This window comes from Bidens hawaiensis, unplaced genomic scaffold, assembly GCF_021521415.1.
Source record: "Bidens hawaiensis isolate Kalapana, Puna unplaced genomic scaffold, B.hawaiensis_p1.1 tig00003244_1, whole genome shotgun sequence".
NCBI classification, from domain to species: Eukaryota; Viridiplantae; Streptophyta; class Magnoliopsida; order Asterales; family Asteraceae; genus Bidens; species Bidens hawaiensis.
The window spans coordinates 445,141-463,380 of NW_027491178.1; the positions used below are offsets into that span (position 1 = coordinate 445,141).

General features: G+C 35.7%; 3 protein-coding genes and 3 non-coding genes across 6 annotated transcripts; 5 read left to right on the forward strand and 1 right to left on the reverse strand.

The window, feature by feature from the left end:
* Positions 1-589: 589 nt before the first annotated feature.
* LOC143622944 (uncharacterized) lies at positions 590-5,417 on the forward strand. Its single transcript, XM_077093955.1, has 12 exons — positions 590-933; positions 1,004-1,840; positions 2,932-3,021; positions 3,100-3,336; positions 3,468-3,692; positions 3,768-4,101; positions 4,194-4,240; positions 4,331-4,410; positions 4,507-4,562; positions 4,659-4,699; positions 4,984-5,042; positions 5,149-5,417. The coding sequence occupies exons 1-11, from the start codon at positions 685-687 to the stop codon at positions 5,038-5,040; spliced, it is 2,253 nt and encodes a 750-aa protein (XP_076950070.1). The 5' UTR covers positions 590-684; the 3' UTR covers positions 5,041-5,042; positions 5,149-5,417.
* Positions 5,418-7,697: 2,280 nt separating this feature from the next.
* On the forward strand, positions 7,698-11,479 carry LOC143622777 (uncharacterized). Its single transcript, XM_077093833.1, has 7 exons — positions 7,698-8,103; positions 8,212-8,341; positions 8,453-8,539; positions 9,217-9,408; positions 9,636-9,794; positions 9,889-10,044; positions 10,867-11,479. Exons 1-7 carry the CDS (start codon positions 7,882-7,884, stop codon positions 11,067-11,069), a joined length of 1,149 nt encoding a protein of 382 aa, XP_076949948.1. The 5' UTR covers positions 7,698-7,881; the 3' UTR covers positions 11,070-11,479.
* Positions 11,480-13,189: 1,710 nt separating this feature from the next.
* LOC143622865 (pentatricopeptide repeat-containing protein At1g51965, mitochondrial-like) lies at positions 13,190-15,540 on the forward strand. Its single transcript, XM_077093891.1, has 2 exons — positions 13,190-13,929; positions 14,335-15,540. The coding sequence occupies exons 1-2, from the start codon at positions 13,222-13,224 to the stop codon at positions 15,538-15,540; spliced, it is 1,914 nt and encodes a 637-aa protein (XP_076950006.1). The 5' UTR covers positions 13,190-13,221.
* Positions 15,541-16,062: 522 nt separating this feature from the next.
* On the forward strand, positions 16,063-16,134 carry TRNAE-CUC (transfer RNA glutamic acid (anticodon CUC)). The gene has a single exon. It is a non-coding gene; the product is annotated as a tRNA-Glu (tRNA).
* Positions 16,135-17,910: 1,776 nt separating this feature from the next.
* Positions 17,911-17,983, forward strand: TRNAE-CUC (transfer RNA glutamic acid (anticodon CUC)). The gene has a single exon. It is a non-coding gene; the product is annotated as a tRNA-Glu (tRNA).
* A 60-nt stretch (positions 17,984-18,043) lies between these two features.
* TRNAM-CAU (transfer RNA methionine (anticodon CAU)) lies at positions 18,044-18,130 on the reverse strand. Its single transcript is given in 2 exon segments — positions 18,044-18,079; positions 18,093-18,130. It is a non-coding gene; the product is annotated as a tRNA-Met (tRNA).
* Positions 18,131-18,240: the final 110 nt, after the last annotated feature.

An 18,240-nucleotide genomic window follows, 5' to 3' on the forward strand; every position in this document is an offset into this window, starting at 1 on the left:
GTAGCCTTACTGTTAGTGCGGGTAGCCTTCCTTCTTGGCTTGTACCCACAGCTGCGGGGACAGGCAGGGTACTGTACCAAGGGAGGCTTTCCTGCGGGAACAGCGGGCTTACTGCGTGTAAGGTCTTCATCTCTCTGAGCATGGTGGGTCCTGCGGATCCAGTTGGTCTTTGCGCAGACGTACCTCTTCAAGGTGAGTCTTGTGGGGCCAACTGGGCTTTGCGGTGACCTACCTCTTCAGATTCCTTATTTTTACGTCTTTATGACTTACAATTTATTAAAAAGTTAAAAAGTTGTTTGAGTTTGCTTAAAATATAAGAAAAATTTTATAAGTCACATAGTCATAAGAAGGTAAAAATAATGAATCCCAAACACACGAAGAATTCAAAAACTCAATTTCACACGCAAACAAATTATCTCAAATGATAAAATAAGTTAATTTTAAGCAAATAATTTATCTTAGTTAAACCATGGATGTAAAATACGCAACTACTTGTTCAAAGAAAACATTGTTTCTTTTTCTTTTTCTTTTTCTTTTTATTTTTATTTTTAATTTCCATTTCTATATCCAATCTATCTCTTGAAGAAAACACTCGGCTGTTAACTCGACGGCGTGACGCAGCAAGTCAACCACAGCATTGCCACCGCCGGAAAGCGTTGAATTTGATTTAATTGGAGAATTAAGATGGATCATGAAACCCTAGATGAGAATAATAATAATAAGAAGAAGAAGAAAGTTAGGGTTGTGAAGAAGATCGTGAAGAAGAAGATTATTAAAAAGGTACCAAAGCGTGTACCAGGTGCATCCAATTCTAATCATTTAGGCACAATTGCAAGCCCTAACCCTAATGTTCACTCTTATGTGGAAATTGAAAACCCTAATGTTGATATTGTTGGATTAAGAGAAGCTGAGGTTGTGAAGAACATGCTGGAGGTTAGTGATTTAGAATCAGTTTTTTAAATTTTTTTGTGATTATTATTATTATTATTTTATTGGATTGTAGGATAATGTAGATGAGTGTGAAGGTGATGAGTGTGTGAAGATTGAAAACCCTAATTTTGATATTGTTGGATCAAGAGAAGCTGAGGATTTCAAGATGTTGGAGGTTAGTGATCGTATGCACAATAAGTTGCCGGATAGTGATTTGAATGAAATGGAATTGCAGGATAGTGAATGTAATCGAATCTATTTAAAGGATAGTGATCAGAAGAAAATAGGATTGCAGGATGGTGATCATAAGCAAATCGAATTAATGGATAGTGGTCAGAATCAAATCGAATTGCAGGATGGTGATTGTAATCAAATAGAATTGCAGGATGGTGATCATAATCAGATCAAGCTGCAGGATGGTGATCAGAAGCAAATCAACTTGCAGGATAATGATCATAATCAAATAGAAATACAGGACAGTGAACATACTCAAATCGAAGTGCCGGATAATGATCAGAAGCCGATTGAATTACTGGATATGGAACATGATAGTAACACCATGAAAGTAGATGAAAAACATGAAGGTGAGGAGTGTGTGAAGGAGCCACTAGTGAAAAGTGAAACTGATGGATTGGAATCAAAAGAAGCGTTAAGTGAGAGTAAAAAACCGAGTGAAAAAATGGTAGCATCCAGTTTGCATATGAAACAGATGAAAAAGATTTTCATTCATGGGTTGGGGCAAGAGACAAAGGAAGAAGATGTTAGAAAAGTTTTTGAAGAGATCGGTGAGGTGGTTGAAGTGAAACTAATAGTAAATTTCAAAACAGGGAAAAACAGGGGGTGTGGTTTTGTTAGGTTTGCTACAGCAGACCTTGCTAATTTGGCTCTGAATAAATACCAGAATGTTGAGGTAACTCTACTTTGTCAATGTATTTTCGTGTTTTTAACAGTTATCATAAGGTTTGAAGAGTTTGCACATCAGAAAATTTAATAGTTGTCTTTATTTCATAGTTGCATCACAAATTACATAGGTAGAATGTTGACAGTTTAATGTAAATGCCATGTTCAACGTTAATGATGTGTAAAGTTAGAACATCATTATAGGGATTTGATAACTATGGTTGTTACAGCATATAATTTGACTTACCATGAATTGAATTTATAGTAAAAGATTGATCACTGATCTGTACAATCTATAGGGATTCTTGTTTAGTGGAGATATATAGGGACTTTGTAAATGTTGGTAATATACTAATACATGTCATCTGATATTATGGAGATTCTACACGAAATTAGGACATCTTTAGGGGAGATGATAGACCTACTAAAAGTAAGGAAACCTTTTTGTTTGTTATGTCAGAAAGCTCAATAAACTTGCTCGGGTCCTATTAGTTGCAATTTGATACTATTAGAATCGTGGGTTAAGTTATATCTTCTATGGATGATTTTTCTCAATTGACTAGAATTTATTTTATCAAAATATTCAATTATAAGTTGTGATTAATAACACAGCACAACATAAATCTTGTGTTGCATTTTTTCGTGCATTCATACGGATTTCACGAATTTCTAAAACAATGAATGATAATTTTTAAGGATGTTTGAAGTTGATTCTCATAGTAGAAATATTATCAGGGTAAGGGGGGCACCATCCAGTTGGTCGGTACCGATCTCCAAGACTTTCCTATCAAATCGGGTGTTTAACATTGAAGTTGGGGACCATGAAATGTTGTGTGCGCTGTGATTGGTTGGATTTTGATGTTTAACGTTAAATAAAAATAATAATTCTTCATAATCTCCGTAAAGCTCCATAAACTCTTTAACAATGAAATGGCAATCCCTTATTGGTCCATTTCATTCTCCATACCACCGTAAATCTCCATACACCCCCAACGCCCTCATCATTGTCAAGTTACTTTTAAATACAAATGTGATTTGTTTTTATGAAAAGTCTACTTATCTTTCTTTTCTTTTTATATATTTTCTGAAATACACATATAGATATGTGGAAGACCGTGCCATACATCTGCTATTGAAGGGATTGATACAATCTTACTCAATAATATTGATAAAAGGTGGAACAAGGAAAATGTAAGCCACACTTCAATTATGAATTTAACCAAGTTATCATGCTTAACAATATCTGAATAGAATCATTCTTTTTTGCAGGCTGTTGAATGGTTGCAGAAAATTGGGATAAAGAAAATAGATGAAGTTGTAGTTGTACCCGACCCCGATAACAGTGAATTGAATTGTGGTTTTGCTTTTCTTGAATTTGAAACAAAAAGGGATGCTCAAATGGCTTACTATAAACTTCAAAATGAAAATGTTTCTGGAAAGCATTCAAATATTAAGGTTTCATGGGCCTCACGATTTGTTGATCCGGTTGAAGAAGAGACCCATAACGTTAGTTAATTCATCTTTAGCTATTTTTTAAATTTTATTTATAAATTATAATTAAAAAAAATTATTCCTGTGCCATGTGATACTGGTAAAATTAGTTTCTTACACTCAAATACATGTCGGTTTTTGTGTAGATAAAATCTGTTTATGCTGAAAACATACCTTTGTCTTGGGACGAAAAGGAAGTAACCGACCACTTTAAAATGTTTGGTGAAATCGAAAGCATCGCTCTTGCCAAAAATCTTTGGACAGCCAAGAGGAATGATTTTGCGTTTATTAATTACAAGACACGTGAGGCGGCCCTTTCGTGTATAGAGGCTTTGACTTCCAAAAAGTCAACCAGCAGCAATGACTTAAAGGTATGATATAGTTTTGCCATCAAGTTAGAGGGTGTTTAGATTCGCATTTTGGAACTGATTATAGAGGGTTTGTAGGGTTCCTTGAAGGTTTCACTTGCGAAGTCAATACCAAAAATGAAACCGGCCAAAACCGTCCCAGATTCTACTGTGACTTCGGTTTCTAAACCTTACCAAAAAGCAAAACCATCAAGACCGTCGAAGAATCAATACCAGAATGCATACCAATCAAGACAATCTCAACAAAATTTGCCATATTTAGGCGTCTACAACCCGCCACCAAAACCTAAAATCATGATTGGTAAACATGAAGATTCAAGAAAAGATTCAGAATCTTCAACTACTGCTGAACTTGTACAGCTTTTAAGGGAGCAAGCATCATGGAAGCATGGTGGACCGAGTTCAACTGCAGGTTATTATTGAAATAATATTATTTTTTGTCATCATGTGTGCAAGTGATTCAAGTTGACCCATTTTGACTTGTTACACTATTCATTTTTATAGGTCATCATCGACCGCCTTTTGTAGGGAAGCAAACGTTTACCGAACTGGTAATAATATAAATTTCACAAATTAGAAAACATTTAAATCCTAATAATAATAACAATCTTACCGATTCTATATAAAATTATTTAATGCAGGAAAGTAAATCATTATATCATCATGAACCCCAAGCATACCACCAATCTCATCTTCAAATTCCAAATGTTACACACCACAGGTTTGTTTATCTCGTTTCATTTTGTCAATTATGATTTGTTTAATTTGTATTATTATATTTCTCAAAGTTGACTAAATTATATATCTTTGCAAACAGACCAACTGTGGCATCCTTCCCACGGTATGATCAGCAACGTGCTCATTACACATCTGGTATGATATCTAATTATTTATGAATCATCAAGGTTGGTTTATGGCTGTATTTATATATTTAACTTTTTCTTTACCTTGATGTTTTATGCTTCATAGGATCAGTCAATGCGGTCAAACCTGACTCTAAATATATCCAGGTAACCATTCTTGGTTCTTACATAATCCAGAAATTCAAAAGAAAATAAAAAAGTAAAATGACAATGCTACCCTCATGTGCCTTGCACACGAGTCATGACTGAACTTAACAGAAAAAATTAACGTCTTTTAGTGGAAATGACGTAAACTGTAAAAAAATGTGAACGGGGATGATTTCTGTTATCTCCTTAGTTTAAGTACGAAAAGTGAAATTTGCTATATACTTAAAAATGACGAAAAGTGTAATTTGTTTTATTTAAATAATAGTTATTGCTGGGTTTTGCAGACAAGGGACCAAACTACTTACCCTGGAAGTAGTAGCGTATATCGACGAATGCATTAACCGTAAGTCTATATTTTTCTTCATAGCCAATTTAATTAACAACTGTGTTTAAATTTATGGAAAATGTATGGGAACAATTGGTTAAAAAAGTTTACTTGTAATTTACAGGACATTTGGCTCTTAAAAGGGTGTTGTTTATCCGGGAACACAGTTTTTGTGTATGAATAATGCTTTATTAGTTGATATATTATAGATTAGTTTTCATATCTGGTGTTGGAAATTACATTTTTTGCCTTCTGTAAATGCAATATAAGAACAGAAAATGTCTCCAAGACGATTCGATGTGAAGGCAACTCATGTTAGCTTAGAAAAACGTTCGCTAGTTGGACCGCAGGATCTGATCGACAGTACTGAAAAACAGATGATATTAATTTTTCATATCATTAAATATTTATATTGTTATGATGATTATTGATTAGGCTGAGGGGTGTGGGGCTTCAACGGGGGCGCTAGAGCCCCTCCGCTCGCGCCCCCAGGCGCTAACACCACACCACCGGGGCGCTAACCGGGGCGTTAACGGGGCGCTAGCGCGGAAAAACATGCAGGCGCAAGCTGGTTAGCGGGAGAAGAGAGAGAAAAGCACGGGATTTGATGGTTTTTTGACCATTGGGAGCCGACCAAACCCAAAAAAAAAAATATTTTTCCTATATAATTATACCCCATTAAAGCCCCCCATACCAGGGCCAGGGGCTCCAACGGGGGCTCCAACACCCCCCTTATCCAGTTTCTCTCTCTGCCACACGTCATAATATTATTGGTTGGAACCCTCACTGGAGCCCCCATTAGAGCCCCCCACACCCCTCAGCCTTATATAAAAGAGGTTCAACCATTCATCAATCAAAACTGCTAAACATCATAAATAAGTTAGTTTAGGTGTATACTTATATGCACAAACACCCATGCACTGACTAGCATGCATGAATGAAATTAAGTAAACCTTAATAAATACACTACTATGTATTCGTGAACATAAATGAACCGAGCAAATCGATGAACACTAAATCGTGCTATGTTTATGTTTGTTTATCAAAAAAACGTAAACAAAGTGTTCATGTTCGTTCGTTTTATTAAAAAACTGAAATACTCATACCCCTTTTACTTTCTCAACAATGGAGATCCTTCACCAAGATTTTTATCACTATCTTCTCTCTTTTAGATAGGCATCTTGTTCTCAACAATTCCCTTTTACAAATGCTTTACTTGACGCATAAAGATACTACTCTTCCAAGTACATTCATAATTTCGTTATATACAACTTTAGACATGGTAAAAACTTTAAATGTGAAGACTATCACTTATATAATCTTCTAGGTAGGTTTTTGCCAAATCAAAAGCAAGTTGATTCTCGAGAAATCTTGAAGTTGTCTTCACCGATGCTATAAAAAAGCATCTCTTATGTGGCAATGCCTCTCACAAGGAACGCTTTTGGAATTGTGCACAAGCCCGTGGTGAAGGTGCCCTTCTGCAAAGAAATATTAGTTACTGTAACGTAAATGTGTGCGAATGGAGTGCTACTGGTTAGGTGGGGCGCCCTCGCCAATGCCTTCTTGTCATCTCGTTTTTTTTTCCACGGACTCGGATGACTTGAAGTGATAAATCTATCTAAATGCACATTCCGATGCTATCAGTTGCAACCCATATGACACGCATCGTGAGATTAGGCACACACGATAAACTATTAATTCCGAGACCAACAAAATATGTAACGCTTAATTTTATCGTTTATTTTGTGACATTTTCAACAAAATTCATTTAATACAATACATCAATACTTTAGTAATTTAACTGAAATAAAAAATAATAATAAATGCAAAAGATTTTAATACACATTTAACATATAACTTTACTCCCTATTTAATACAAACTTATATGTTACCGTCTCATGTCTAACCAGACTTTACAAACTTCCTCTTTATTCAACTCATCCCCGGAGGTAGCATTTTAATGGTTTTAAGAGCCACAATCATTCAAACTACGAAATCCAGGTATTTTCCCCCCATCAATTTCCATCTAAATTTGCTTGACAAAACCATTTCTTACAATTTAATCGAATTCTTGATGCTTATAAACATTAACAACGATAATCAAACTAATAGCTTAACATTCTCCAGCACTGTCAACAGTAATAGTAAAAACATTTTGAAATAACCAAAGTAAACACATTAGCAAGCTTGAAACTCATACATACAAGTAACAAAACATAATCAAATGAGATTTACGGTTCATAAATTTGTCGACCGCGTTTCGCAGAGGATTGAAGGCTGAAGGCGCGATCGGTGTTCATAAAATCATGATCGACTACTGAAATCGAATTGAATTAAATTTTTCGAAAACAAAATTATTAATTGTGTGGTTTGATTAATATAATAATTATTTTGAAAGTTTGTGATATTATGTGACCAAAAGTACAAAACAAGTCAATGATCTAATTCTGTTTTTTTTTTTCCTTTTCCTGCAAGTTTAAGCTATAATTATTTATTAAATTATTAGAAAATAAGCTTATGATTAATATGATATCTGTACAGTATTAGAAAATAAGCTTATGATTATTTATTAAATTATTTGAAAATAAGTTAAAATTTGTGATATTGTGTGCGATTCAGTTGTATTTGCTTGTTATTAACGCGATTGTATAATTGCATGTAAATATATCTGCACAGTGAAAAATGATGCACATTTTATAAAATTAAAATTTGTGATATAATGTGACCAAAACAACTAATCTAAGGTTCTAATTCTGTTTTATTTATTTATTTTTTGGCTGCAAATTTAAGCTATGATTATTTATTAGCAACTAAGGTTATGACAAATATAATATTGAATTATTTTGTTTGATTAGGAATGGCACATCTCTACAAAAGCAGACTTGAAACTTATGCTCAAAAGAGAAACATTCCTCTTCCTACGTATGCGGTTGAAACACATTGTCGTCTCTTCAAAGCGCAAGTCACCATTTGTGGGAATACTTATGAGAGCCCCGGTTTTAGCTCAACTATAAAAGACGCGGAACACGAAGCTGCTAAAGTTGCTTTCATGGCATTATCACAGGACGGAGCACCAGAAGTTTGACTCTTAAAACTATCTTTATTTATTGATTTGTATTAGTGTTATGTTACTTTGCTAATTTAATTAATTATTGAACCAATTGTTGTTATGTATGTTTTGATTCAGGATGATTGTCTGTACAAGAGTTTGTTACAAGAATTAGCTCAAAAAAGGGGTCTTTTGTTACCGGTTTATGCCACCAACAAATCAGGCCCACCGCATATGCCATGTTTCGTTTCTACTGTTCAAATTTCAGGTTAGTGGGACCCACATGGATATCGTGATAGTAAAATGTTTTACTGTTTTATAGTGTGAAATCATAAAACGAAGAATAATGATCATGAATCTTGGATTTGCTACTGAAAAGGTGAAAACTATTTGGGAGAAGATGCACGCACGAAGAAACAATCGGAAATGAACGCTGCTAAGGTTGCTTATATCGCTCTTACTGAAGGTAATAAATGCATTTGATTATCTCTTACACTGCTTCATGTAGGCTTGTAAATGAACCGACCATTCAGTGAACAGTCTGTGAACCGCTCAGCGGGAAGTTTTTATTTAATAAACTAACGAGCATGGACATTGGACAAAAAATGTTCATTTAGTTAAACAAGCATGAACACATGTCTCCTTCGGTTGTTTATGTTCGTGATCGTTCGCTCATTTAAATTCGTTCGTTGGTTTATGTTTGTTAATATATTCATTTAAGTTTTTTTGACACATTACAACCCAGTCTACTTTTAATAACTTTTTATGTCCAACGCGCTGTTCTTCAGTCTTTACATTATTTTTAACTGGTTTTAGGTCAGTTATGTTCATTCGTTTTCGTTCGTGAACTATTCGATAATGTTGTTAACAAATAAACATAAACGAACAGAACACTTTCGTTTAATTGCCCGTGTTCGATCATTTGTTCGGTTAAAGTTAAACATTTTATTCAAAAGGTTAATCATTATTGAATTACTATTATTTTGTAATCATATTTGACTTACTAATTATATATTAGATTTTGGACAAGTGATGTTGTCAACACAAGTTACTGACTTTTGAAGATACTAGTTGCATATTTCAGTAACATAATCTTTTTTTTTTTTTTTTTTTTTTTTGTGTGTGTGCATATTTTATGCTTAGGTGGACCAAGGGCAAACAATGCAACTGTTATCTCCAACATTGTAGGAACTTCTAGTTCTGCTTCTGGTTCCGGTTCTTCCAGCATGCAGACAGTTATAACTCACCAAAATGAACCCACCGTCAATAAGGTGCAACCAAGTATCAACAACCGACCCATTTATACAATTCCAGATGACCCCGAGAAAGCAAAAGGTAATATTTATAAAAATCTAAACATATTTTTACATATAAGCAGCGGGTTGTTAAAAGAAATCCACACAGTAATCGAAATGCATATCTGATTTAAGTTAAACCGTTTGTTTTAAGTTATAAATACATGGATCGACATTTTAGTTATTCATGACTATATACTTTAATCTTCAAATTCTAAATTAAAAAATAATAAAGTATTTACTATAAACTCCTTATTATCTTTTTAGGGTATCTTGAATTAAAAGACTTCCAAGATGTTATAGAGAAGCATAAAGAAATAGCACCTGTCACAATCAACCCGCTGCAGCCAAAAACTACACCGGATATTCTTGATTTTGCAAAATTGAATATCAAACAGAAAAACCATGTAATTCAAGCCGGTGAAGGTATTTCCCAGCGCTCTTGTATTTATGTGTTTGTGTATAGGCATTCACTTGTATGGTATGTTAGAATTAACATCATGAATTATCATTTGTTTAGGGTCGGGTTCAAATGGTAAAACAATCAAACTATCTTTCAATGAAGCCATTTTACACCCGTTGATGGATTCGGGCTCAACAAAATCCTCACCAAATGTTGTTAATGTTCCAAAACCGAGTCGGATACTGACTAATAATGTAATTCAAGCCGGTGAAGGTACGTGTGTTATCCAATGCTTATGTAGCAACTGAACCGAAATAACTGAACCTAAACAAAAACCGATTGTTTGGTTTTATGTTTTCGTAAAGACCGAGTTTTCAGTTAGGTTTCGGTTTTGCATGTTATTAAAACCGAAATACGAACCAAATTTATAATTTTTTAATATTTTATTTTAAATTTTAAGTGATTTATAAGAATTTAATCAAATAGTGTAGCCCATATATTTTAGTGCAAATGTATAATAATCAGTTAATGATTAATTAACAAAAACATTTTGGCCCAATTAATTATTTTGTGCAGTTTTTTTCAGCCCAGAAATTTCAAGCGCAAATGGCAAAACTGAAAAAACGAAAATTGAAACCGAAATTGAAAAAACCGATCCGAAACTGAAAAAAACTGATCTGGGATAACAAAACCCAAACAAAAAGCAAAGGTTTGGTATATGTTTTCTTAAAAACCGAACTTCTTGATTCGGTTTCAGTTTTGCATGTAATTAAAACAAAAAAAAGCGAACCAAACAGAATATATGGAATTTCATTCTTTTATTTTGAATTTTAAGCAATTTTTAAGAATTTAATAAATAGTGTACCCTCAATACTGTAGCCCAAATGTATATTAATCTGTTAATGATTAATTAGCACAGACATTCAGGCCCAACTCCATTATCTTGGTCCAATAACTTCAAGCCTTAATAACGAAACGATAAAACCAAACCTGAAACAGAATGGTTTCGAAAAACTCAAAAGCCGGAATTTGGGATTTTGGTTCAGTTTGAGCTCAAAACTGACCCATAAACAATTGTGCATATCTTATCTTTAGGCTCGAGCTCAAATGGTAAAAAAGGTCAACCGTTGGTCTACAAAGTCATTTCAAACCCGTTGATGGAGTCGGTCTCTACATTGCCACATTCAACAAAGATTGTGATTCGACCGCACGTGCATGGAATGACTTACGACGGGCCCATCCATGTTGTAGATGAAGAGTGGGTGGCTATGAAAGTGAATGTTGGTGATGGAATGTAAGATGGAGTTATGTAGTTTTTTGTTTAATCCTTTTGGATTTGTGTGGCATTTAGACAATTATTGGGTGAACTAGGCGTTTTGACTATTGTGTTTTGGTCCTGAAAGGCGGGTGTCGTCTGGGCCATGATTTTACGATTTGGAGAACATGTAGTGTTCACTGGTAATCTTGAAGGGTTTAATTGGAGAACATGTAATGTTCGTATGTGATGTGACGTTACTACCTTATTTTGCAACATGCTGTTTACAATAGTTAAAAAAATATTATCTGGTTAGGCTAGATATGCCTGGTAACTAAACGAGTAAACGAGCTTAGGTTAGCATGTCAAAATTGGGTTTGAATCAAAACGTGCATTTTTCGGGTACATGCCAAGGTTTCACATGCATACATTGACACACTTTTATGAGCATAATGCGTACTAGGTACCGGTTCTACCAAGAAAACACAACTATGTTCAGCTCAACTTGTTTCAATCTATATTTTAGAAGTGTGATCTTGTAGTTTGTGAGTAATGTTATAAGCTCGGGCTTGGCTCATTGCTCCTAAATCATGTTATAAGCTCAAGCTCACTCTTTTAATATATACTTATCTTTTCATCTGTAACTATTTGTCTAATTATAAGAATACTTATAACCGTATATGCCAAACATTTATAGTTTATAAATTATAATTGTAGTTATACATTTGGATATGTAATTATTTATAGCACGCTAATATTGTATTTACAGAACAATATGCTTGTTTAGGATTGTGACTTGTGAGGCTAATAAAGTTTGACACACGAAGCTTATACTCGAGTTTGATAATTAAACGAGGCCAACTTAATCCCTACCTTGTAATTGTTTAAGCTTAAGTCAGCTTAAATTTCAAATAAAATAAAACGATTTCATATAGATGAGACCGATTCAACTCATTTGCAATCAATCTTGATAAGCTTTTTCGAAACGACAACATATCATTAAACTACATCTAGCAAAACGCTAGAGCATTACAAGTTACGAGGAAAAAAACACATGGTAACTACACCAATCAAGCCAAATGCAACCTGTAATGCTATATTCATGTTAGCTCTATATTTCATCCAATAATTTTATGTCCTCCAACATCTTCAGCAATACCAAAATACTTCTTGCATTATCCACCAAAGTGCCATGTACTAAGCAAAAGCTATTTCATAATCACCAAGCAAACTCTGGAGGTGTACAAATCGAGTTCTAAGCCTAAACCGGTTCGTGTTGTTAAACTGAATCGGTTTGGTCTAATTTGGTCAAAACCGGTTTGTGGAGGACCAGCTCGGGCCCTAAACCTGTTTTGGTGGAAAATGTTTGAACCCTATACAAATCGGTTTGGTTTGGGTATACAAAACTGGTGTTTTGGTCAGTTGAAACCAGTTTCGGGAGAACTAAGTTGGGTTACGAACCAGTTTGGTCCATGAGAGGGGGATCGGTATCCAAACTGCCAGGTAGAGTCGGGTTAGTCAAACAAGGTTTTTTTTTCTCTATCTTTAATATCGTCTTTTTAATATGTGCTTATTGGTAGGGTTGTAAGTGAACTGGACTATCCGTTCGATAGGAAGTTCGTTTATGTTCGTCCATTTAATAAACGAACCGGAGACGGGAAAAAAAATTGTTCGGTAAGCTTAACGGAAGAAAACGGACAAAGGCTGCGTTCGTTCAATAATGTTCGTGAACGTCTGGTAATATCCGCCCGATTACGTCCGGTATAGTCCGTCTCCATTTGATAACATTAATGTTTATGTTAAGTATTTTGATATGTTTATGTTTGTTCATCCATTAATGTTCATTAGTGTCCATTGATGTTTGTTTGATCATTAGTGTCCGTTAGTGTTCGGTTGTCCATTAATGTCCGTTAACGTCCGTTTACAATATTGACGAACGGACATGGACGTACACAGATAAACTCAATTTCTTCATGAACGGACACGGACATGAATTTTCGTTCGGTAGAGCGTTTGTTAACCGTCCGTTTGTCCGTCAAAAGCTTAACGGATGAGCGGGACAGGGTTCGTGATTCTCGTCCAGTTCGGTCCATGCACACCCTTACTTATTGGGCCGTTTTGGGCTCAAAAGAACCAACCAAAAGCAAGTCTCCGTCAGTCCGTCACTTCCACCACCGGACACACCACACCCGCCGATGACCACCTTCCACCACCTCCTCCGGCGCGGCTACGCCACCAAATACAACGCAAGAGTCATCACCGAAATCAACAACGGCCGTTCACTCGCCGTCGAAATCCAAACCCCCAACTTCCAACTCCACGACCCTAAAGGCTACCCACTCCCACGCCGCCACCTCATCTGCAACTCCGTCAACATCCTATCCAAATCACCCGACCCGTTCACCGACTTATCCGAATACCTCCAAACCCTAACCCTAACCGTCTCTGAAGCCTCCGAAATCCTCAAATCATTACACTCCACGTCACTCGCACTCCAATTCTTCCGCTTCTGCCAAACCTCAATCCCTAAGTTCCGTCACGACTGCTTCACTTATAACCGGATTCTTTTAACTTTATCCAAATCTAATTCACCGGACCGGTTGGATACCGTACGAAGGATTGTTGATGAGATGGACCGGTTGCGTGTACGTGGCAATATATCTACTGTTAATATATTGATTGGAATGTTTAATGGTGAGGATTTGGAGAGGTGTTTAAAATTGGTGGAGAAATGGGAGCTTAGGATGAATAGGTATAGTTATAAGTGTCTTCTGCAAGCTCATTTACGGTCGCGTGATTCTAACAAAGGATTGGAGGTTTATAATGAGATGAGTAGGAAAGGATATTATCCGGATATCTTCGCCTATAATATGTTACTCGATGCCCTTGCCAAAGACGATAAGGTCCGTTTAATTGATATCGTAATTGATGTCGTAAGTCGTAACAGCCCAAGCAAACCGTGCCAGGATATTGCCCGCTTTGCCTCCGATGGATTGCCCATCCAGAAGCTCACGGTTTTGTTTTCACCCGACGAACTGCTCGCCCAGGCTAAACACGTCCCGGTAGAGAAGGTTTCCATCGCTTTATAATGAAGGCTTCGTTAACGAAGCCTTCAAGGGGATGGAAACCTTCTCTACCGAGACGTGTTTAGCCTGGGCGAGCAGTTCGTCGGGTGAAAACAAAACCGTGAGTTTCTGGATGAGCAATCCATCGAGGGAAAAGCAGACAATATCTTGGCACGGTTTGCTTGGACTGTTACGGTTTTGGATAATATAATTTTGTGAATGACATGTGTTTAATTATTACAGATTGATCAAGCGAACACGGTTTTTAAAGACATGAAGCGGAAGCATTGTGAACCGGATGAATATACATACACAATAATGATCAGAATGACGGGAAAGTTAGGGAAGCCGGATGATTCGATAACGCTGTTTCAAGAAATGGTATCAAAGAACTTATCCCCAAATTTGATTGCTTACAATACAATTATTCAAGTGCTTGCTATGAACCGAATGGTTGACAAAACTGTATATCTTTTCACAAAAATGGTGGAAAACAATTGCAAACCGAATGAATTCACTTACAGTATCATTCTCAATCTGTTAGTTTCAGAAGGACAGCTCGGTAGACTTGATGAAATTGTTGAAATATCGAAAGATTACATGAACAAAGGCATATACGCGTATCTAGTTAGAACGCTTAGTAAGTTAGGGCATGCGAGTGAGGCTCACCGGTTATTCTGTTACATGTGGAGTTTTCATGATAAGGGAGATAGGGATGCATACTTATCGATGCTAGAAAGCTTATGCAACGAGGGTAAAATGGTTGAAGCTATCGATATGTTATCTAAGATTCATGAAAAGGGGATAGTTTCTGATACTATTATGTATAACACCGTGTTCACGGCTTTAGGTAAGGCAAAACTAATATCGCATATTCAAGATTTATATGAAAAGATGAAAAAGGAAGGACCTTTAGCAGATATATTTACTTACAATATCTTGATCTCGAGTTTTGGTAGAGCGGGTAGAGTTGACGAGGCGGTTAAGATATTTGACGAGTTGGAGAATAGTGATTGTAAACCCGATATTGTGTCGTATAATTCTTTGATTAACTGTTTAGGTAAAAATGGTGATGTGGATGAAGCTCATATGAGGTTTAAAGAGATGAATGAAAAAGGGTTAAATCCCGATGTTGTAACGTATAGTACGCTAATCGAGTGTTTTGGGAAGTCGGATAAGGTTGAGATGGCGTGTCGGTTGTTTGATGAGATGCTTAATGAAGGCTGTTCTCCAAATATTGTGACGTATAATATATTATTGGATTGTTTAGAGAGATGTGGGAGGACTGGTGAGGCGGTTGATTTGTATGCAAAGCTTAAAGAACAGGGTTTAACGCCAGATTGGATAACGTATTCGATTCTTGAACGGCTGCAAAGCGGGTCTCATAGGAAGTTTAGAAGTCGGAGGCAACATCCGATTACTGGATGGGTTGTTAGTCCAATAAGCTGATAGTTAAATCACAACAGATTATTTACCAGATATTATAAGCTTTTTTTGATCATCAAAATCAGATGATGCATGCGATTCAAATGCAATCGAGATGACAGTGAGTGCAAGCTGATTCTAGTTGAGATCAAGCCTTGGTGAAAGGTTCAGATAGGATGGGCTTGGTGAAATATTCAATTGTAGTTGATACAGTTTTGTAGTACTATTTAAGTATTTAAAAGTAGTTAATTGTATCATTTTTCAATAGTTAATCTACATTGATCCACTTATTTTGACTTTTTTACTTTTAACCCTCTAGCGGTAAAAGCAAGCCAAATGTGTACAAATCGCTACGAGTTAACCGTTTGACCAGGCTTTATGGCTACAGGTTATTCACTGTATCAGTTTTAAGACTCATTGGATATGGTTGTTTGTATCATGAATAGTATGTATTCAACAATTAATAACCTTTTATTGACTCATTTTTAATTCATAACTGTTACTTTGAAGATTTGAAAAAACTATTTTACAAAGATAACTAAATCATCCGTTGTAGTCTAGTTGGTTAGGATACTCGGCTCTCACCCTAGAGACCCGGTTCAAGTCCCGGCAACGGAATTTTTTTATTTACTTCTGTTTTTAGAAAAACTAAAAAGTGTGGGGTGAGAGAGGCTCGAACTCTCGACCTCAGGATCACTCAAATAAATTGCTATGAGACCTACGCGCTAGCCAACTGCGCCACCACAACAAATGATGTGAAGGGTTTGTCAGAAACAAATATAACGTATAGAGTATCCATGTCGAAGATGTGGCCGGGAAGATGGAAAAAATGATTCACAGGTCTGGAGTAAGCTTTGGAAGCAGTAGAGGAGACATAGAGATGGAGGAGATTGGGAAAGTTAATCAACATTACAAGCATACCTTTTTTTATGTTCAATCGAGCTATGGTCATGACTCATGACCGAAAACTTGTTTTGGTATGCTAAAAGTGGAATTTTCTGTTACTTAAAAGTTAAAAGATGCTTATGAAACCTTGGTGTGGCTACTGCCTACTGGCTACTTATTATTGATGAGTCTACTTTTGTTGCATGTGACTTACCTTCAAAAGCAGTTGTTTTACATACACAAACATTTTAGCAGTTGATTAAGTGGACAAAGAACAAGCTTAAAACTGCTGTATTTGAGTGTACTATACCAGATTGAAGTTCAGATCTTCATGCTCAAGTCAAATGAATACGGAACACAACTAAACATGAATATCTTGTGTCAAAGTTAGAACTGACTTGTTTATCTAGTGTCGATTCACTACAGTGATACCATTTCCTTACTGGTCAGATGAATGTTTCTTTCGTTAGATTAGTTCAGAATCTGATGTTTGTTGTTATGAGGCTACAAGATTCAAATTTTGAGTCAAAACTTTATTGATGATGTTAACTTTATTAAAAAAAAATAAAAGAAAAAAGAATTGTTCACATCGGAAATGGGCGTATGCAAAGTTGCAAACCAGTTTAGTCAAGCATTGGGCATTTTAATGTTTAAACATTTGTGATTGTCTAAAGAAGAAACAAATAAGAATATGAAAACCAAAAAACTCAAACAAGCAAGAAATGACTGGTTCACTCCCAATATTATTATCAAGATAATATAACTCAGAAATCTTGATACAAGTTTACAACTCTCCTACATGACCCTAGACGGCTAGACTAGACTCGATTAAGCATTTATGATATTAACACAACTTAGTTAACAAGTAATCTCATTAACTCTAACTTGATCATTAAAATAACCCCTTATAACCCCATTAAGCCCACAACCAACTTAATAAAGTGTTAGATCCATTTGCTTTTCTCTGAGTGGTGGGGGTAATGATAGAGGACTTGTCCCGAGTAATGATAGAGGACTTGTTGAGATGGTGCCAAGATGCCAAATGGTGGAAAATGGAGAATGATATGTGCAATACATAGTCTTAAAAATAAAAAAAAAATAAAAAATAAAGTCTAAACTACTTATTTTATAGGTAAGTGAGTACAACTTGCCACATGTAGTTTAATCCATCATAAATAGCATCTACAGAAATGTTCTCATTTATTTTAAAGCCACAAGATCATCATTTTCTTCACAAATTATACCTTTACTAACGGAAAATTTCTTACTTCACGTGCCTTCAATCCAAGACCTGTAGGCGTTTAAGAGGCTTTGCCTTTACGACTATGCCCTAGACCACCAACCTCATAACACAAATTGTCGCTTTTAACATGTTTTTTTTGTACGTTTACGCTCTTCACAAGCTATTTTATAAGATATTTTATCCATTTTAAGATTTATTTCATTTTATATCTTAAGTATGAATAATATTTTACGAATTAAGTTAAAAGTTTACAATGAAACGCATCTTCCGTTGTAGTCTAGTTGGTTAGGATACTCGGCTCTCACCCGTGAGGCCCGGGTTCAACTTCCGGCAACGGAATTTTTACTTTTATTACGTTTTTTATTAATTAAACTGCAAATAAATTATTAAAAAAATGTATGGGGTGAGAGAGGCTCGAACTCTCGACCTCAGGATCACTCTATATTGCTATGAGACCTACGCGCTAGCCAACTGCGCCACCACCCCACTTGATACCATGATTTTGTCAGAAATATATAAAACGTACATGGTATCTACATCGACAATGTGGCCGGGATGATCAGGGGAAATGTTTACAGGTGGGGAGAAAGCTTTGG